General features: G+C 43.4%; 1 protein-coding gene across 2 annotated transcripts in view; it reads right to left on the bottom strand.

The window, feature by feature from the left end:
• Nucleotides 1-18,638, bottom strand: part of IRAK3 (interleukin 1 receptor associated kinase 3) — a 58,448-nt gene extending 39,810 nt beyond the window's left edge. For both annotated transcript variants that reach the window (XM_069584713.1, XM_069584712.1), the window contains exon 1: nucleotides 16,674-18,638. In XM_069584713.1, coding sequence (XP_069440814.1) covers nucleotides 16,674-16,824 — 151 coding nt within the window. In that variant the 5' untranslated portion in view covers nucleotides 16,825-18,638. The remainder of the gene's footprint in view (nucleotides 1-16,673) is intronic.
• Nucleotides 18,639-21,969: the final 3,331 nt, after the last annotated feature.

The following is a 21,969-nucleotide window of genomic DNA, read 5'->3' on the forward strand; positions in this document are numbered from 1 at the left end:
TCCATGGAATTCTCCAGGCCAGAATACTGGCGTGGGTAGCCTTTCCCTTCTCCAGAGGATCTTCCCAACCCAGGGATTGAAACCAGGTCTCCCGCATTGCAGCACATTCTTTACCAGCTGAGCCACAAGGGAAGCCTAAGCTGCAAACCTCATTCTAATTTCACCCATTTTTCTATTGATGTCTTTTTTCTGTTCTAAGATCCTATCCAGTTTCTCACATTTCAATTACTCATTATATCTCCCTGATTTCCATTAATCTGATGTTCCTCAATCTTGCCTTGTTTTTCAGACAGTGAAATACTTGTATACTTCTCTGTGCATAATATCAAGAGGTTCGTGATCCCCATGTCTTATTACTGCTTATATTAATCTTGATTCACTGGCTAAGGTAGTGTCTCAGGTTTTTCCACTATAAAATTATTATTATTTTAAACTAATAACTATGTTGGGGGAGATACTGGAGACTATGGAAATATCTTGCTCCTCAGATTTTGCCTACAAATATTTGCAACTATCAGTGGTTCTTATTAATCATAATCATTACTGCAAGATTTGCTTAATGGTCTTCTTCTATTTCATGCTTTTCCATCTATGTTCATTAACTGGTAATTCTATAAGAAAGTGTTCTCTTCTTCCCCATTTATTTAGGTAATTATCTTTATCAGTGTGGACTCATGAATATTTACTTTATTCTACAAGTTAAAGTCCAATACTATCATTATTTATTTTGCTGCTAAAATTGCTCCAGCTTTGTCCATTCAGTTTGGCTTCTGCATTCTTCTGACAAGCCCTGTCATTTTGGGAACAGTTCCTTATTTTCTGACTATACAAGTTGCTCCAGGTTCATTCTGCATTTTTTCTCCTCCAGTCTTCAAGATAATTACTCTTCCCAAGAGTCCCAGTTCCTTTTCTTGGATAATGGTATTTAGAAAGCAATAACTAGATGCTAGAGGTATTCCCTGTTGCTAGGAAAGTTATGACCAACCTAGACAGCATATTAAAAAGGAGAGACATTACTTTGTCAACAAAGGTCCGTCTAGTCAGGGCTATGGTTTTTCCAGCAGTCATGTATGGCTGTGAGAGTTGGACTCTAAAGAAAGCTGAGCACCAAAGAATTGATGCTTTTGAACTGTGGTGTTGGAGAAGATGCTTGAGAGTCTGTTGGACTGCAAGGAGATCCAACCAGTCCATCCTAAAGGAGATCAGTCCTGGGTGTTCATTGGAAGGACTGATGTTGAAGCTGAAACTCCAATACTTTGGCCACCTGATGTGAAGAGCTGACTTATCAGAAAAGACCCTGATGCTGGGAAAGATTGAGGGCAGGAGGAGAAGGGGACAACAGAGGATAAGATGGTTGGATGGCATCACCAACTCAATGGACATGGGTTTGGGTGGACTCTGGGAGTTGGTGATGGACAGGGAGGCCTGGTGTGCTGCAGTTCATGGTGTCGCAAAGTGTGGGACACGACTGAGCGACTGAACTGAACTGAACTGAGGTCCTCCAAGCAAACAGAGCTGGGAAACACATAATACATGTAGGTTCTCTCCCCATACATCTGTATTTTTCTATTGGTACACACATGAAAAGCCACGCTTTTCTACTGATTCCTTTGATCCAAGTCAATACCATTTGGCGCATTTTAGTCCTGTCTCATGTCTAGTTTTCATTCTCACACAGTGAGAAACTGCTCTCATTATCTACACTATTTTGCTTGTTTCTTCCCTTCTACTATGTACATAAAGTACTTTCAGAATGGCTAACCCAAATCCCCGTGAAGAACAGATTAGCTAGCCAAATTACAGCATTTGTGTACACTTGTTTTTGTCCTCAGCTTGACTATTCCAGGAAGAGCGTGTTTTCCAAGGTTACTTAGGTCAGTTCTTTTCTTTCTCATTTTCTTCAGTGTGGTCACTGATAATATATCACTAGTTCGGTTCATTTGTTGAAACTTTTATGAAATGCTGTTTTAAATTTTTATTCTAGATTGTCTTGCTGAACATGTTTGAACAATTAAAAGTTATTATCTGGGTAGGGTCTGAGTAGGGTCAGGGAAATATGTTCTGGTGGATAATAGGATTTTAATTACTCTAAAACAGTCTCTATGACTTTTTTAGGATCCCATATAAATATCTTAAATGAAAGTATATGACTTTTTAAGAAAGTTTTATTGGAGTATAGTTGATTTAGTATGACTTTTTATGGCACTATGAGATAAGAGGATTCTTTGGGTAAAAAATTATACAAACTTTCCACATAAATTCCAAATTTTAAAGTGTATTTTAAGGCAAAGGAGTGGGGAAATCAAGCAAATGACAGGTGGAAAGGTAGTTTTCTCGTCCCTGGGACAGTACTCGCAGGTTAGTCCAACCATCTTGAGTACTGAAATGAACAGTGTGTTTTATGGCCAGTGATGGTAATGGCAGCAACCCTTCATGCCTTTATCCTCCAGAGAGTCTTAAAACTCCAGGAAGTCAGATACAGGGCTATAGGTCAAAACCCAACTGCCACCTGAAAGTGCCCATGGGGAACCTCAACCCCACCATAAATGGCAGTGGGAGTCAGCCCCCTCTCCCTCTGACACATGCAACTTTGGAAGCTGCCCTCTAGCAGTAACAGGGGCAACCTCACGGAAGGACTCAGCCACCAAAGACGTTCTCCAAAGGCTGATGTCCTTTTAAAAGGTGAACAGGCTCTCAGCTCTGAGCAGAGCAGTAAGCCCGAGGTGACTATCTTTGTTTTCAGTCTGCTTCAGACTCCACAGGTTTTAAAAATTTCTTAAGGAACTATGGGGTCACAAAGAGTTGGACACGACTGAGCGACTGAACTGAACTGACTAAACACCAGTTACAGTATTTGAATCAAGACATCAGAAAGGTAAATAGCTTCTGTGTACTATGGCATCCCTCCCCCATGCTTTCAGTCTGACACGGGTTTGCGGGACTGTTAATTTCCTTCGGTTTTATGTTTCTGCTGAGATTATAAGCAAATCCTGAAAGTTGAAAGAGATCACAATATGATACCACTGTGCTGTGCTGTCACTTCAGTTGTGTCTGACTCCTTGGGACCCCATGGACTGTAGCCCACCAGGCTCTTCTGTCCACGAGATTCTCCAGGCGAGAATACTGGAGTGGGTTGCCACCCCCTCCTCCAGGGGATCCTCCTGACCCAGCGTCTCTTATGCCTCCTGCTTTGGCAGGTGGGTTTGTTACCACTAGTGCCACGTGGGAAGCCCTAAATGATACCACTGCTATCCCTCTTTCTGAGAAAACAAAGCAGATCTGGTAGATAGCCCTAGTGCCCACCAGTACTTCCAGCTTCAGTCTCATCAGAGGACAAGAGTTTCCTGCTCTAGGTTGGTGGTTATGCCTGTGTGTCTCTTCCAGCCAGAAGCACTGAAGAGCCAGGGTGCAATTCTCCAGGCTCCCAGCCCTGCTGCAGCAACGGCAGAAGCACATATCAAGAAAGGAGTGCCCTGAGATGCTGCACTGCCACAATGGACAGTGGCTGTCCTGGACTCTCAGTGCTCTTCCCACAAGCAAACAGGAAGCTTCTCTTAGGTTGCTGCTGCTGCTGCTGCTGCTAAGTCGCTTCAGTCGTGTCCGACTCTGCAACCCCATAGACGGTAGCCCACCAGGCTCCCCCATCCCTGGGATTCTCCAGGCAAGAACCCTGGAGTGGGTTGCCATTTCCTTCTCCAGTGCATGAAAGGGAAAAAGTCACAGTGAAGTCGCTAATGTCGTGTCCGACTCTTAGCGATCCCATGGACTGCAGTCTACCAGGCTCCTCCGTCCATGGGATTTTCCAGGCAAGAGTACTGGGGAGGGGATGCCATTGCCTTCTCCCTCTCTTAGGTTAACCACTGAGATTTAGCTGCTGTGCTTTTTTTTTTTTTTAACCTGCAGTATAATTTAGACTAACCCAACTAATAACATACAAAGTTCCTATCTTGAATGTTTTATTTTGGTCACATCTTATACCCGAAATGAGTGAAAGGAAGTGAGTACAATCAAACAAAGGAAGATAAAGTTGAAACATTCAATCTGAATGCATGCATGCTTCAGCTTAAGTGGTGGGGTGGGAGAGGAAGAGTTACTACACAATATCTAACATCATTCATTTAGTTAGAACGTCTTGCTCTTCTTCCATATTTTAGGTTCTGGCAAGAACATCTTCCCTTCACATCTCTGAACAGATGATGTCTCATGGAGAAGCAGGGACTATCCAAATGCCAATAAAAGTTTGAGACAAAATGTCACTAAAAAAAAAATAGAAAGGTACCTTCAAAGCAAAATATTTGGCAAGACATGCTAACTCTATTTTAATGTGTTTTTAGATGATGTCATTTGTCTATCTGATTGAGACACAATTTTATGAACATTTGTGGTTCAGTCACTAAGTCGTGTCCGACTCTTTGTAACCCCATGGACTGCAGCACACCAGGCTTCCCTGTGCTTCACTGTCTCCTGGAGTTTGCTCAGACTCATGTCCATTGAGTCAGTGATGCCAACCAGCCATCTCATCCTCTGTAGCCCCCTCTCCTCTTGCCCTCAATCTTTCCAGCATCAGGGTCTTTTCCAATGAGTCAGTTCATCACGTGGCCAAGGTACTGGAGCTTCAGCTTCAGCATCAGTCTTTCCAGTGAATATTCAGGTTGATTTCCTATAGGACTGACTAGTTTGATCTCCTCACTGTCCAAGGGACTCTCAACAGTCTTCTCCAGTATCACAATTAGAAAGCATTGATTCTTTGGTGCTCAGCCTTTTTTATGGTCCAACTCTCACATCTCACAACTCACTCATCACATGAACACTTCAACTCTTTCTTAAAGTTCCTAGAAGCAATACCACAAATCAGTGTCATCCAAACATCTGGTGAGCATCTACTGACTGTCAGCAGTGCAGGAACTGCACACAGCGAGTGTACATGGAGCAAGAAGACAGGTCCCTAACTAAAGATGGGGCACCACGGGCTCCCTTGAGGAGCGGTTTCCAGAGCCTGAGTCAAGATTAAAATTAGTATTAGATTTAGTATTTCTAAAGAGACGCCAATTCTTAAGGGATAACTGGATAGAGTATACTACCCTGGAGAGAAAAAAAAAAATCACTCAAGTTCCAATCTGAAAACAAGACCAAAGAATGATCTCTGAGCCCCATGGGCTATACTCTCTTTTAATGAGAAAAGTCACCAGTTCAGACATCATCGTAGCCCAGTGAATATATGTAGGAACACGTGGGTTGAGTGACGGATCTGCCACCAACCTACAGTTCAACTCCAGACAAGTCACAGCCTCATTGAGCAATCTCAAATTGCTCATCAGTTAATGTCCTTTGACAAACAGTCCCTCCCAAAAAACAGATACCACATTTGGTTGTTCTTCACTGGCCTGCTGATTTTTTAAAAATTATTTTTATGTATTCATTTGGCTACACGTAATCTTAACTGTAGCAGGATCATCAGTCTTCACTGCATGTGGGATGCAAACTCTTAGCTGTGGCACAGGGGATCTAGTTCCCAGGCCAGGGATAGAACCCCGGTCCTCTGCTTTGGGAGCACGGAAACTTAGCCTCTGGACCACCAGGAAGTCCCTGGCCTGCCTTATATAAGCACGGACTTTAAAACACTTTCACTCTGCCTTTTTTTTAATTTTTTTTTTATTTTTAGTTTTTTATTTTTTAAATTTTAAAATCTTTAATTCTTACATGCATTCCCAAACATGAACCCCCCTCCCACCTCCCTCCCCATAACATCTTTCTGGGTCATCCCCATGCACCAGCCCCAAGCATGCTGCATGAGAGAGAGAAAAAAAAAAAAAAAACACTTTCAGTCTTTAAAACACTTTCAGTCTTTAAAACACTTCCCAGTCTCCAAATTAACATTCCAAAAAGGGAATGCTAAATATCAAATTTCAGCAAAAGAAAAGTTTAGATTTCCACTTTGTCTATTAGTAAATCAACTGGCTAACATTCATAAGAATCAGGCATAATGCACCAAGTGTGGTTTAGTCCCTGTCATTGTCTGACCCTTATGACCCCCATGGACTGTAGCCCATCAGGCTCCTCTGTCCATGGGATTCTCCAGGCAAGAATACTGGAGTAGGTTGCCATTTTCTTTTCCAGGGGATCTTCCTGGCCCAGGGATCGAGCCCAGGTCTGCTGCATTGCAGGCAGTCTCCTTACTGACTGAGCCACAGGGAAGCCTCTCAGGTACCATAAAAATTAACATTATTTATATACCATACAGCAGGACTTTATTTTTTCCTTAATAAAACAGTTCTCTTTCCACTTCAACTGTGTGAGATAAGACCTACACACAACTTCTCAGGGGTGAAGAAAGAAGATGCCCATGCTGGCTGCCAGAGCCAGGGAAGGAAGAAGCAGGAGGTCATGGGACATCAGCTCACTGTGCAACAGTTGGGGGATTAAGGCCTCTCAGATGGAGAACTGCTCCAGAAATGAAGAAAAGGACATTAGGGGCCAAGAGGAGACCAGTATGCTTGCAGGAGAGGGTTCACGTTAAAGACAGGGTGAGTAAGCTCAATGAAGTCCATATTACCTTCGTGGGAATGTGCTTAGCACATAGTCCATGTCCAGGGCATATTTGCTGAATGACAGACAGAGGCCCTGAGTGTTAGCGTAACTTAAAACTTTATCCTGAAAGTAAATGGGACAAATTTAAGATTCCTGAGGAGGTGATGAGGAGATGAAAGCTTTAGTCTTCAGAAGACCCATCTGGTGGCAATAGCAGCAGGAGTCTCATAGACAGTATTTGCACATAAAAAGGTATAAACTTTTTATAGCTCACAATTCTCATAGAGGGAAAGCAACAGTTTATAACTATTGAGGAAATCTGGAGTTAACTTTTCAAGTTCCAGGGCATGTCAGCTTTCCCACATAATTCTATTACCCATTTTTCTTTCTGTTAATTTCTGAATTTCCTTTTTAAAAGTGCAAGAGGCCATGATTCCCTCGAGTTGAGATTTAGCTGGAGGGTGAATGAACAGATGCCAAATGCGCTGAGGTTCTTACAGTTCCCTAACACTGACCTAGGGCAAAGGTTTCTGAGTTTGCATTAAGTCTAAGGAAAGCTAAAGGTGTTTTTCTAACAATAAATAGTTGACAGTGTTGAAACTGACCCAGTTCAGTGAATCCTGAAAGCATGGGTTGCTTCCAGGACTGGAAATGAAATGTATTCTCTTTCTGTAAGTGGTGCTTCATGGCATAACCTTAATAGCTTTTCTCCAGTGATGACACATTGGGAATAGAAACACTACTAAAAGAATATTATTAGCATCCATAAGATGCATAATTCATTTAAATCAAATTCTGCAAGACAACATTAATTTGATGTGACAGGAATGCAAATTCTTTAATTAATTTATTTCTTTAAAACCTTTTTATTTTCTACAGGAGACTGACTCCCTGGTGGCTCAGGTGGCAAAGAATCTGCCTGCAATGCAGGCAACCTAAATTCAATCTGTGGGTCGGGAAGACTACCTGGAGAAGGGAATGGCAACCCACCCTGGTATTCTTGGCTCAAGAATTCCATAGACAGAGGAGCCTGTCAGGCTACAGTCCATGGGGTCTCAAAGAGCTGGACAACTGAACAGCTACACTTTTTCATAGCCGATTAATGATGTTGTAATAGTTTCAGGTAAAAAAGTGAAGGGACTCAGACGTACATATACATGTACCCAAGAATACAAATTCTTGATTCCTGTTATGTTCTTCAATATGCAAAGTCTTCTCTAGTCCTTCCTTACTTGTTCCAGAACATAGAAATTTATTTATTTAAACAGTCCTAAACGAAGAGTGAATTTCTCAATGACCACAGTGTTGTGAAAGTGAAAAGCATTCTAAATAAAAAGATATATTTGGAAAAATATGCTGTAGTTAAACACTGTTTTAAATCATTTTTTGCAAGGCATTTTTTTTTTTTTTGGTTGAAAGTCATCTTGGCATAATATAAGCCAAAAAGTACCTGAGAAGTCCAGAAAGAAGTTAATCTGAAGATAATTATTATTCAGTGCTCAAAGGTCGTCAGGGCTCTGTTTTGAAAGGGCAGAACTATCTAGGAGTGCTAACCGCTGGGGAATTCAGCTGCAGAAATCACTCTCCACATGCAAATATGTCTCTGAAGGGGTTTTTCAGAATAATGCAACATACCCTATTTGGAATCTTTATATTTGCATATAACCACATGCCAAAACCCCTAGGAAATTATCTACATTCTTGCAAAGTTTGTTTTGAGATAACAAAATGGGAAAAGGAAAAGATGTCTTTTTTTCTTTTTTTTCCCACTAGCACACAAACAAATTGGAGAAGGAAATAGCAACCCACTCCAGTATTCTTGCCTGGAGGATCCCATGGATGGAAGAGCCTGGTGGGCTACAGTCCACGGAGTCTCAAAGAGTCGGACACGACTGAGCAAATAGTCTAGTCTAGTCTAGTCTAGCGCACAAACAAATTAGGCAGAAAAAAAAAACTTTAAGATTGAAATGATATTTTTAATTCCTCCCAAAAGCAAAACAAAACTCAAAAGCATTAAGTGAGCTTGACTCCCCTTACCAGACCATAGCATTAACACCCACTAACTCATACATTTTACAAGAAACAATACTTGTCCATACTTAAACTTATGTGTACTTTTTATTTCCTACCTGAGTAGGACTCATATTTCATAAATGGGAAGGCCTATGCATGAGGGATCCTTCCATCTGTCCTGATCTCTCAATCCCTGACCCAGGGAAGGATCTAACATTAATGACTTCGGGGAGATAATTGAAGAACATTTCACCTTCAACAGCAGTGTTTCTGTCTGGAACTCAGAAGCTGTATCCTTCCACACTCAGGTAATGATCAGTATGATTTTCCTATACTTCCTTCTTGTTAAAATTTATAGATCTATATTGGTCTGTTGCCTATGTTAAACTGGAAAATCCTTACAAGCAGGGACCACGACATTGTATCTAGTATAATGCTTTGTTTAAGATTCTGCCCAACAAGGTTTTTGATATTTAACAGACATTCTTTAATTCATTCAATCAACAGATATTTACTGAAATGTCTTCTCTATACCAGGTACAATATTAGATGCTCGAGAAGTAAGCAGGAAACAAAGCAAACAAAAAATCCCTGCCCTCATAAAGCTTATTTCTAGATGGACAATAAACAAAGAAATATATGTATGTATATGCATATATATAAAGTATACAAGGAATGATAAGTGATATAGAGAAAAACAGCACTTTCACTTTTCAGTTTCATGCATTGGAGAAGGAAGTGGCAACCCACTCCAGTGTCCTTGCCTGGAGGGTTCCAGGGATGGGGGAGCCTGTTGGGCTGCCGTCTATGAGGTCGCACAGAGTCGGACATGACTGAAGTGACTTAGCAAAGGAGCATATAGGAGCATGTATGAATTTTAAAAGCATAGTCAGGGTACATAATAGTTCATCAAAATCCATGAAGGATGTGAAGAAGGAAGACTCAAGGTTACCTATAGGAAAAAAATTCCTTGAATGTCCATGGAGGCCAATTAATTTGGAGTTGAGCAATTAAGAAGAAGGAAATGAGAAAAGCAATGTAGGGCTTTGGTGTTTACTGTGAGATGGGACTTCCCAGGTGGCGCTAGTGGTAAAGAACTTGCCTGCCAATGGAGGAGACATTTGAGATGTGGATTCAGTCTCTGGGTTGGGAAGATCCCCTGGAGGAGGGCATGGCAACCCACTCCAGTATTCTTGCCTGGAAAATCCCATGGACAGGGAAGCTAGCAGGCTACAGTCCATAGGGTCGCACAGAGTTGGACACCACTAAAGCAACTTAGCATGCATGCACGCTAAGGGAAGCTTAGCATGAGATGGGAAGCTACTGGAAGGTTCTTAATAGGATAATGGTATAAGACACTTTAGGCTTCCTGCAGGAGCCATAGGATATGCAGGTTCGATCCCTGGGCCAGGAAGATCCCCTGGAGGAGGGCATGGCAACCCACTCCAGTATTCTTGCCTGGAAAATTCCATGGACTGAGGAGCCTGGTGGGCTACAGTCCATAGGGTCATAAAAAGTCAGTCATGACTGAAGTGACTTAGCGCGCGCACACACACACACACACACACACACACACACAAGATAGTTCACATGTTTAACAAGCTTACTGGCTGCTGTGTTGAAAAAAAACTCAAGGGGCTTCCCTGGTGGCACAGTGGATAAGAATCCACCTGCCAAGGCAGGGGACTTTGATCCTGCCGATGCAGGTTTGATCCCTGATCTGGAAAGATTCCACATACCTTGAAGCAGCTAAGCCCACATGCCACAACTACTGAAGCCTATGTTCTACAGTCCATGAGCTGCAACTCCTGAGCTTGCAAGCTGCAATGACTGAAGCCCAGGCACCTAGAACCTGTGCTCTGCAACAAAAGAAGCCACCGCAACGAGAAGCTAGAGCACCACAGCCAAGAGCAGTTCCCACTTGCCGCAACTCTAGAAACATAGCACAGCCAAAAATAAGTAAACAATTAATCGATTTTTAAAAAGAAATAAAGAAAGGAACTCGAGGTGAGGCAGGGTGACTGACTAGGAGCCCAATTAGGAAACTGCTGAATTATCCAGGTGAGATCTGATGGTGGTTTGGCCCAGGATGGCTGTGGTGGCAGAGATAATAAGAAGTGGTTAGATAATTAGATAGATTCTGAAGGCAGAGTCAATGGCATTTACTGAGAGACAGGAAGTGGTTTGTGAGAGAAAGCAAGAAGTCACAGGAGACTAAACTTTTGGCCAGAACAAATGAAGGATGGGGTTGCCACTGAGACGGGGAAAAACTCTGAAGGAGTGGAACACTTCTGGACTGTTGTGGAGAAGACTGTCAAGTAGGCAAGTAGATGGATGGTGCTGATGTTTAAGACAGAGACCCGGGCAAGAGATCTGGGAGCTATCAGCACATAGATGGTACTGACAAAGACAGTGGGTAGGATAGACAAACAGCAGAGAAGAGGCCCATGGACTGATCCCAGTGGTATCCTAAGAGATCAGGACAGAGCATACGAGGTAAGAAGAGAAGGAAGAGAGTGTAGTATTCTAGAAGCAAAGCTTTCAGGAGCAAGGAGTGATCAAATGTGTCAAGTAAGACGAACACTGAGAACTGACTGTTGGATTTAGCCACAGTGACCTTGGACAAGGGGAACGTCAATGGAGCAGTGGGGCAGTGGGGAGAAGACCTGACTGGAGCAGGTTTAAGGGAGGATGGAAAAACTGGAGTATAAAGCGCCCTTTTGAGGAATTTTACATAAAGGGGAACAGAGAAAGAGGTAGCAACTTAAAAGTCTGATCTAGACAGAACACTGTAAGATGTGAGAAATGATATAGTGGGCAAAGAACATGGGTTCTACTCCACCTTCAGGGAGGGGAAGCTTAACTCTATTTCTTAAGTTGGGCCCCACAGTGACTTCCTTCCAAAGAGCATAACATGGAAAGGGGGTGGGGCAGGTGGTTTCACAGTGTCGAAACCTGACAGACTCTACTCCAGCCATGGTTAACATCCACAGGGATTAGTCCTGTAAACAGTGTGCTCCCCTGATATGATGTAATAAAAAGGGCACTCTATCTCTTGTGGTCCCCGAAATCCACAATCTCAGTCTAGTCATGAGAACAGTATCAGACAAATCTTAGTTGAGGGACATTCTTCAAAACAGTAGACCAGTCCTGATCAGTAGTGACCAGTACTCCTCAAAACTGTCAAGGTCATCAAAAACTAGAAAAGTCAGAAAAATTATCACTGCCAAAAGCCTCCAAAGGATACACGATAACCAAATGAAATGTGATATACTGGGTGGGATTCTGGAAAACAGAAGAGACTTTAGGTAAAAACGAAGGAAATCTGAATGAAGTATGAATGCAATTTAATAATAGTGTATCAATAGTAGAACAAATGTACCATACTAATGTCAGACGCTAATAACAGGGGAAACTGGGCGCAGAGTATATGGGAAGGACAGAGACATGAGGACTCTTTGTGCTATCTTCTAAATTTTTCTGTAAACTCAAAATTGCTCTAAGCAATCAAGTCTATTTAAAATTAAATAAAAACAACATAAACTCTGGAATCTGACCATCTGGTTAGAATCCTAGTCTGCAACTCATTAGACTATGATTTGAGGTACATGCTAAGTCGTTTCAGTCATGTCTGACTCTTTGCGGATGGCAGGGACTATTGCCCACCAGGGTTCTCTGTCCACGAGATTTTCTAGGCAAGAATACTGGAGTGGGTTGCCGTTTCCTTCTCCAGGGGATCTTCCGAAACCAGGGATTGAACTCGTGTCTCTTACATCTTTTGCATTGGCAGGAGGGTTCTTTACCATTAGCACCACCTGGGAAATCCCTGATTTGAGGTAAATTACCTAAATTCTCTGAGTCAGTTTTCCTGTCTACAGAATGGAAATAGGACAAGTACCTGGATGATACCTCTCAGATATGAGTAACTGAGAGCTTTTGTGATAAATAATGAAATAATCAGGGACAGTGCTTAGCACAGAGTCTCTGGCAAATAGTAAGCACTCAATAGGGGCTTCCCAGGTGGCTCAGCGGAAAAGAATTCCTGAGTCAGGAAGTGCCTCTAGGGTAGGCAATGGCAACCCACTCCTAGTATTCTTGCCTGGAAAAATCCCATTGACAGAGGAGCATGGCAGGCTATAGTCCACGGTGTCGCAAAGAGTCCAACGTGACTGAGCAGTCGACTGAATATGCGTGCGCAAGCGCTCAATAGATGGTGGCAACTATTAGTATCATATTATTGCTTTAAATCTTTACTAAATATGCAAATGCACCTTTAATGTGATTTTACAGTTAATTTGTTTTAAACAGATTAATAATAATTTCTATGGGAATTTTCTTTCCTTTGTTGAGAGGAAGAAAGTTGAATGTAACCTATTACATAGTATCTGTAAGAAAGAAGGGTTTCTCTCATTGTACCATAAGTGTTGAGAGGTTTTGCAAAGTAAGCTGCTCCAAACAATTTAAACACTAGTTCCATGTAATGAAATCAGTTGTCACCAGAGGCTCTGCACATATGATGTCTTTGAGTAGTATATGATAAATGGCATTTTTTTTTCATTTTATAAATTGGGTTCCTACTTTCATTACAAAGCCATAACATCATCAACATCAACCAGAATAAATTATCTTGTGATTACACTATTTTAATAACAATGAAGTAAAAGTGATTTAAAGATTAATGTGTAGGATGTGTTTAAAAATGCAAAGAATTAAGTGGAGTAGTGAAAGACTACAGTAAAATAACTGCTATATTAAGATACTGTTAAAGAAGAGAATTTGGCCTAAGCAAATGACTCCCAAACCAGACTGTGCATCAGATTCACCCTGGGGCTTGGCAGAAAACAGAAAGAAGCTGGACCTATGCAGGGGTGGAACCTGGGCATCTGCAGCTTTGAAAGACTTTGCAAGTGATTCCCATTTGTCAACGTCCAGTCTACCTTATCAGTAAACATTGATCATATCATATAGGCCACCATAAGATCGGCCTTTGTTGGAACTGCCTTTGTAAATACAGCTTGATATTCACCATCAACAAACATGATCAGTTCCAGTGAGAACCAACACTCAGTTCAGTTAATCTTCCCTTTTGCTTTTCTCTTCTCTTGCCTATCACTATTACAGTTGTTTTCTATATGGAATTTTGGACCCTCTGCATCCTCAGGCTTTCAGCTGTCCTGAGCATAAAAGATACTGTCTCCTCAGGGCTTCCCTGGAGGCTCGGTGGTAGAGAATCTGCCTGCAGATGCAGGAGACACGGGTTCAATCCCTTATCCAGGAGCGTGGGAGCCACAACTAGTGAGCCACGGGCGGTACCTACTGAAGCCCATGATCTGTTGAGCCTGCGATCTGCAGCAAGAGCAGCCAGGACACCACACCTAGAGAGTAGCCCCTACTCGCCGCAACTAGAGAAAAGCCTGGCAGCCACGAAGACTCTGCACAGCCAAAAATAAATTAATAAATAAATTAAATTATATATATAATAGAAACCATCTCCTTGAGTCAGTCCTCCGACATTCTCCCCTCTGCCCTCCAAAGTCAAGTCTCCCCTCCCTGCAGCTCTCTCCTTACTTCTTACTTTCACTGTGCCAGTGGGGAAACTTGGTCTATTGAACACGGGCAGTTGCCCTCAACAGCCAGGAACCAATCCAGCCTTCCATTTCTGCTGAGCCAACAATTCATGAAGTAGCTGGTCTATGCCTGGTCTCATTTCAGAATATGGTCCAGGCAGTCAAGGGCATAGGCCCCTGCACAATGAATTATAGCTATAACAGTTTACAGTCTCCCCCTAGGAGAGAACAAATTTACAAAGGAACAACGGTTAGGCTACCTATAAAACAGAACCCTGACCTACAACGTGCATCAGCTAGCCCAGGAAGCCAGTGTTCTATCTAGAGTAACCAGTCTGGGAGGTCAAACTACTATCAGTAGCAACTATTCCAGAAACCAAACAATAACCCTTACAGCAATTGGCCCCAAATGACCAGGGCTTCATTAATAGCTGACAGCTTTCCTAATTTTTGCCCCTAATTCCAACTTACAGTCAACTGGAGAAAGCCAAATATGTACCCTTATCACACATAATGTCCCACTTCTAGTGGCCTATGTGCAGCTTCCCCATGCCAACAGCCTCCATTTGGGGCATACCTGAAGCCTTCTCTTTTGGAGCTATAGTTTTTCCACTTCTCTGCTTGCCTTTGCCTCTCGGTCAAATGCAAGCGATGGGGGCTGACTCCCTTGCTTTGAATAAATAGCCTTTGCTTGTTCTCATTTGGGTGGCCTTCGTTTATTTCCACTGCTAGGAAAATAGGGCTATGTGTTTGAAATGGCTCACTGAGTGGTTCTTTCACGGCAGAAGTGGCTGTACTTTACGGAGGCTGTGAGATGCAGCTGAAAGAACACAGTAATGTTTGTGACCCTGAGGAAGTCATAGAGGGAAGTGGTAGGTTATCAAACTCCAAGGTCTACATGTCTTATTTCTTTTTAATTTCAAATAGACCTTATTGTTTAGAACAGTTTTAAATTTACAGAAAAATTCAGAAGAGAATATAAACAGTCCTCATACACTTTATCCTTTCTGTATACTCTGCTTCAAATTCTTGCTCTGCACTTTCTGGCCTTGGACTTTTTACTTTGTTGGCTGGACAAGTTACTTAACCAACTTGCACCAGTTTCCTCAGTTGTTCAAACACTGATGATGACAGCACCGGCCTGACAGGGATACTGGAAGAGTTTATGAGACAACCCAGATAATGAATGAATATCTGAGTTTCATGAGGAGGGAGAGAAAGAGAGAGGGGAGTGGGAGAGACAAGATTCAGCAACATTGAGCTGAACTTCCTGAAAAGGAGCAGTGGCCTGGGGCTGAGTACTAACTGCCTCTTTTAGATGAGACATGTTCTTCCCTTGGGTTTCAAGTGGGTCTACACCAACCCACTTCCCTCATTTATGATACCTGCTCAGCTCTAACATTCTTTAACCATGGACTGAACTACAGACATTTTTCTCTTCCGAATTTGGTAACTCCAGAAAACCAAGGGATGCAAAAACTGCCATGCCATCATCCATTTCAAAAAGATATGGTGTGGGAGGGATCTTAACTCTCAAATGCATACTGGAAATGTCCACGGTCTCCAGAAATCAGAGTTTTCTGATTTTTTACTGCAGGGCTATAATATAAAATTATAGAGCTTATAATACCTAGAAAATCTTTATACAACTAGAAACTCAATAATGCCACATTTCATAAAGTGTGACCATATTATTCATCAACAACAAATTAAATTTTTTTCCTCCTTTGTTTTCTGCTATTTGGGGTAAGAATAATAGATAGCTATTTCAAAGAATTAAGGCTATACTGTTTTGACATATTTGTGTTTATTTTCAACTAACATTAAATGTGACATCATGCAATATCAAATCGAACCATAAACGCAGGTATTGACAGATTTTTGTCTGAATTATTTCTGTTGATCACACTCAACGCATGGCCATAGGCCATGGCTTAACTTTCGGAAGTCTGAATAAAATGGAGTCTTGGAGGCAACTTACTAAATTCAAGAACCATTCTCTAACCTAAACCTTCATTCCACCAGATTGGGTAAATAAGCAAGGTATATTTAATTAAGAACGCTGGAAGCCACGTTAGTTACAAATAATTTTTTACTCTAGCATTTCACCTGAAATGTAATTAAGGGGAGTGCATTGAAAACACTACTTGATAAATATTTTAAAGGTATAAACACATCTTCATACGAAAATTACACTCTGGTGGTCCCTTTACAATGACAAGAGACATTTCACAGGCGTGTCTTTTTAAAATATTGCCAACCAGGCAAGACAGGAATCGTGGCGAAACGTTAGATGGTTTTACGCGGGTGGCTGGTTTCCCCCACGGGCTCCGCTCATTTAATCTCACCCCAAGTTTTTGTGACGAAGGGGGAGCTCTGGGGTGGGTCTCGGGAGTATCTGCGTCCCTCCCAGGGCGAATGAGGAAAGGGCATGTCCGCAACAGAGCCTGGGAGGCCTCGCGGTCCCTGAGCACCCAGGGCCGGCCCGCTGCGCCGCAGCCCGTCTGACGGAGCGCGCGCCGCCGCCCCGCCGCCCCGCCGCCCCGCCGCCCCCGCCGCGCTCACCGAGGCCGCGCCAGCCGAGCGCGCCGTCGCAGCTGTCCAGGACCGCGCAGAACTCGCCCAGCAGCGCTGGCGGCAGGTCGAAGAGCAGAGTGTGCGACGAGAGCGCCCTCCGGGTCCCACCGCGCCCCGCCGCCCCCGCCGTCCAGGCCATGGCTGCGCTGCGGGGGCCTAGGGACCGCGCCTGGGAGGGATGCGGAGCCGTTACACAACCGCGGAAATCCTGCTAGCACGACGACGGCCAAGGAGGCCGCCCGCCCGGAGCCCGGGCCGCGCCGAGGGCGGGCCCCCCGTGACGCACTGCGCGGCTCCCCGGAGAGGCCCCTGCGGCCGCCCGGTCTGGTGCGCCGCGGCTCACCAGGTCCCAGCTTCTCCCTTGCTGGTTGGCTTTCGGTTCCTCCGGCTTTGAGGCGAGACTGAAGAGGCCAAGAAAAGAGGGAGGGGTGAGAAAGACCAGAAGCGCAGAACTGATGGAGAGTCCGCCATCCCCTCGACCTGGCCTGGATGGATGGGAGATGATCTGTACTGACTTTTTACAAAGTTATATCTTTTGATCTTCTTCTTTGAGGAAACACTTGGAAAAACCCACAAAAATTGAAAGTGGAAAATAATCACTCATAGCCCCACTCGGCTGAGGACAACCAACCTCTCTAAACGTTTGGCACATTTTCCTCCGACCTTTTACCCAAGTTAGATAAATGGGCCTGTCTGAAATGATTATTGGAAAAGACGGACCTGCATACAGACAACAGAAAAACAAAAGAGAGAACGAAGTGGGATGAAATTGTGGCCGTCTTTTTCATGAAGTTGTCCATTCTCCAAACTATTTGGTTTTACTAGTCTTTTGTCCATGGATTTTCCTGATGAAATACTGTTCGACCACTTTTTCCTTCCTCAAAATGCTTCGCAGAATTTTCCTGTAGCTTTCAACAAGGAGTTTAAGTAAAATCACACATTGTTCTGAAGTCTTCTACCATTTTTGCTATAATATCCCACCGCAGGCATGATATGAATGCTGTGCTTAGTCGCTCAGTCGTGTCCCACTGTTTGCGACCCCATGGACTTGATACGAATGCTACTGCCAAAAAAAAGAAAAAGAGCATGGAACATTGGAACATGGTGAGAAAAATCCCAGCCTGAAGGACCGAAGAGTGGACGACGGCCATTGAAAAATTTATTCGTGTTTAGTCGCTAAGTCGTGTCCGATTCTCTGCGACCCCATGAACTGTAGCCCGCCAGTCTCCTCTGTCCATTGGATTTCCCAGCAAGCATATTGCAGTGGGTCGCCATTTCCTTCTTCAGGGGATCTTCCCAACCCGCGTCTCCTGCACTGGCCAAGGATTTCTTTACCACTGAACCTCCACGGAGGGCATCAGAGGGCAGACACACTGAAACCATACTCACAGAAAACTAGTGAATCTAATCACACTACGACCACAGCCTTGTCTAACTCAATGAATCCAAGTCATGCCCGAGCAGCAACCCAAGAAGAGTGGGTCATGGTGGAGAGGTCTGACAGAATGTGGTCCCCTGGAGAAGGGAATGGCAAACCACTTCAGTATTCTTGCCTTGAGAACCCCATGAACAGTATGAAACAGCAAAATAATAGGATACTGAATGAGGAACTCCGCAAGTCAGTAGGTGTCCAATATGCTACTGGAGATCAGTGGAGCTGAGTGAACTCCGGGAGTTGGTGATGGACAGGGAGGCCTGGCGTGCTGCAATTCATGGGGTCGCAAAGAGTCGGACACGACTGAGCGACTGAACTGAACTGAACCTCCACGGGAAAAGATCAGCATCTGTCTGCAACCTTTCTGATTTGGTCTCTTTGGGAATGACGCCCTCTAGGGGTCAACAGTGATAATGCACCATCGTTTGGTAGCTGCCTCAATTTCAAAGTCGTTCTCAGCTGAAGTATTCCACAAAATATACTTGAAAATTGGTAATAAATAAATAAATAAATAACATAAAAAATATATATATACCGTTTGGGCAAGGGTTTGTGTACCGCTTGTTTCAATGTTCAAATGGCTAAAGTTTTCCTGTCAATCTGCACACACTTAAGAAGCCCTATATTCCTTGAGGGATTACCTGAATAAACTCAGCAACAGTGGCTAGTAGAGGCGGTCAAGTATCTAGTAGTTCTTGAATTGCTGGAACCGAAGAGCCAAATTAAAATACACCAAGGAGCCAGGGAGTTACTATGGCTCAGTGAAGCAGTCTGCAAGGCCTGCTTTGCCAGAGCGTCTAATTTACAGAGAATCAAGGATTGTACGTGAAAGCGGGATTATGGGAAATCGATATAGATTATGTGAAATGTCTTTTATTTTCAGTATTGGCAGTTAGTATCAGACCACGCTCCTTCCCTATTTCTTAAAACTGCCTTTGACTTTTGAATGTTATTTCATCAGGTTGTATGACTACTACTCTTCGCTGTTGCTATCATCCACCACTCTCCCCCACCTCAATTTCTCCTCCTCCTTTTTTAACTAGATAGCTCCTGCTTACTGTAGTTTTTTTCCAATGCTAATTTCTTCTTAATCCTTGGTGATTTAAAATATATGTAGAACAGATGATAATCTCTAGTACCCTGGACTCTCAGTTCCTTCATATGTCTTCTCCCTCAGTAATTTTCTCCTTCACGCTATTTCCGCCACTTACTCATCCCCTAGAACTTGTCATTATCAATAATTGCACCGTGTCTGTAAATTCTACTTCAAGAATCTGTTCTCTGATTACATCTCCTATCCTGTAGTACTCTGACCCCAACAATCTCTACCCTCACCAGAATATCAAATCCAATATCTTGCCACCTCTTCTCTGGCCCCACCCTCTTGATGTTCTCACCTTTCTCTTTAGCCATAAAGTTCACACTGTTATTATAGTCCCTCCCTTGCACATGCTCTCTCTACTCTTACTCCCCTGTCACTTTGTTGAACTCCCTTGGCAAATCTAGCATCCCGATTGAATCCAATTTTCCAATTTGGAAATTCAGGAAATTCTTCACCTGATGGAGAAGGCAATGGCAACCCACCCCAGTACTCTTGCCTGGAAAATCCTATGGACAGAGGAGCCTGGTAGGCTGCAGTCCATGGGGTCGCTAAGAGTCGGACACAACTAAGCAACTTCACTTTCACTTTTCACTTTCCTGCATTGGAGAAGGAAATGGCAACCCACTCCAGTGTTCTTGCCTGGAGAATCCCAGGGATGGGGGAGCCTGGTGGGCTGCTTGTACAGAGTCAGACACAACTGAAGAGACTTAGCAGCGGCAGCAACATACACCTGAATGTAGCTGGAAGGGGGAGGGGCAATAAAAACCCCATTAGTTGGACACAATTTAAAATCAAAGCCTTGGCCTCATGTGGGTTCTTTATGCTGCCAGACAGTCACATCTGTGCTTTTATTTTACTCTGATGAACTCCTTGGCAACCGGTTTATGCCATCTCTCTTCTCAATCCCGTCACCTTCTCTCCCATCCTCATGCTCAACTAATGAGCTTGAGAGCACTGATGCATCAGGAGAAAACTTCCGTAGAATCTCATTACCACATACCTACCTACCTACCAGCATCTGTAGCAATGTACACTCCCCTCTCGCCAACCTTTTTCATGGATTAATTATCTAGGCTCCTAAATCTAATCCCTTCACTTGGGCAATAGATCCTATCTCCTCTCCTGAACTCCTAGGCATTAAAGACAGCTGTTCTCATGATCTACAAAATCAGCAATTTCTCACTGTTTACTGGATCGGCTCTATACTTTTGCTTAGTTGCTCAGTCTGTGCAACCCTATGGACTGTAGCCTGCCAAGCTCCTCTGTCCGTGGGGATTCTCCAGGCAAGAGTCCTGGAGTGGCTTGCCATACCCTCCTTCAGAAGATCTTCCCAACCCAGGAATTGAACCCATATCTCCTGCATTGCAGGTGGATTCTTTACCTTCTGAGCCACTAGGGAAGCCCAAAAATACGAGAGTGGGTAGCCTATCCCTTCTTCAGGGGATCTTCCTGACTCAGGAATTAAAACAGGATCTCCTGCATTGCAGGCATATTCTTTACCAGCTGAGCTACCAGGGAAGCCCTATCCATTGTTTATATGTACCACAACTTCTTTATCCATTGTATATATATGTACCAATTCTTTATTGTTTCATCTGTTGATGGACATCTTGGTTGCTTCCATGTTCTCTTAACTCTTAATAAGCACCCCATGGCTCAGTCCATAGTTCTCTGTATTGACACCCACTCCCTTGGTGAGCTCAGCCAGTTCAGAGGCATTAAATACCAACTATCTACCCAGGTCTGCCAAATATACTTGTTTAGCCTAGACCTCTCTCTTGGACTTCAGACTCAGGTCCAAAACTGAATCCTCGATCATGCCTCCTGAACCTACCATTCGATACTGTTCCTTCTCTAAATTACACCATCCTTCCAGTTGCTTGAACCAAAAACTATAGAGTCATCCTTGGCTCCTCTGTTTCTTCACAGCCCATGTTCAGTCCACCAGCAGATCCTGTTGACTCAATTCAGAATATATATTTTTTCCACTTTCACAACTGCCACCCTAGTTTGAGCCATCATGATGTCTTGTCCAGATCACTGTAGTTGTCTCCTAACTGAAAGTAGTTTTCACTATTGCTTCCTGCAGGCTTTCCTCAACACTGCAGCCAGCCTGATCCTTTTAAATCAAATCTGATTATGTCTCTCCCCTGTTCAGAGGCCAACAATGGCTTCTACTTTCAGTCAGAAGAAAAATCAGACTCTTCCTATGAGCTACATTATCTCTCCCACTCCCCTCCACCCTGTTACCCTGTGATCATGTGTCCTTGTTCATTCTACATAGCCACACTGATTCCTGGCTGGTCCTTGAACACAGCAGGCAGAATCCCACATTAGAGCCCTCCTTTGTACTTGCTATTCTCTTGCCTGGCATACTCTTCCCATATTCTTCCCTGACCTCCATATTTAAAATTGCTTTGGTCCTTGTACTTAGATTTAGGCTGGCATGTGACTGGAGCTGCCAACAATTTATGGCATGGGGGACCAAAATCTCATTCAGATTTCTCTCTCGACCACTCTTGACCTGAAATAAGGACAGGTGGCCGCTCTGGTTGTCTCTGGAACCATTTTGCAACCACACAGAGATAGAGTGATGTTAGTCCTAGGGATGATGGTCTGGTGAGAGAATGATCTTAATAAAGTCATTAACCAGCTCATTTGTTCTATGCCTGGAGAATGTCCTGCTCATGGACTTATATGACATAAATTCCCTTATTAGATCACTTTTTATACCAGGGACCTTGTCA

Source organism: Ovis canadensis, chromosome 3, assembly GCF_042477335.2.
Source record: "Ovis canadensis isolate MfBH-ARS-UI-01 breed Bighorn chromosome 3, ARS-UI_OviCan_v2, whole genome shotgun sequence".
Taxonomy (NCBI): domain Eukaryota; kingdom Metazoa; phylum Chordata; class Mammalia; order Artiodactyla; family Bovidae; genus Ovis; species Ovis canadensis.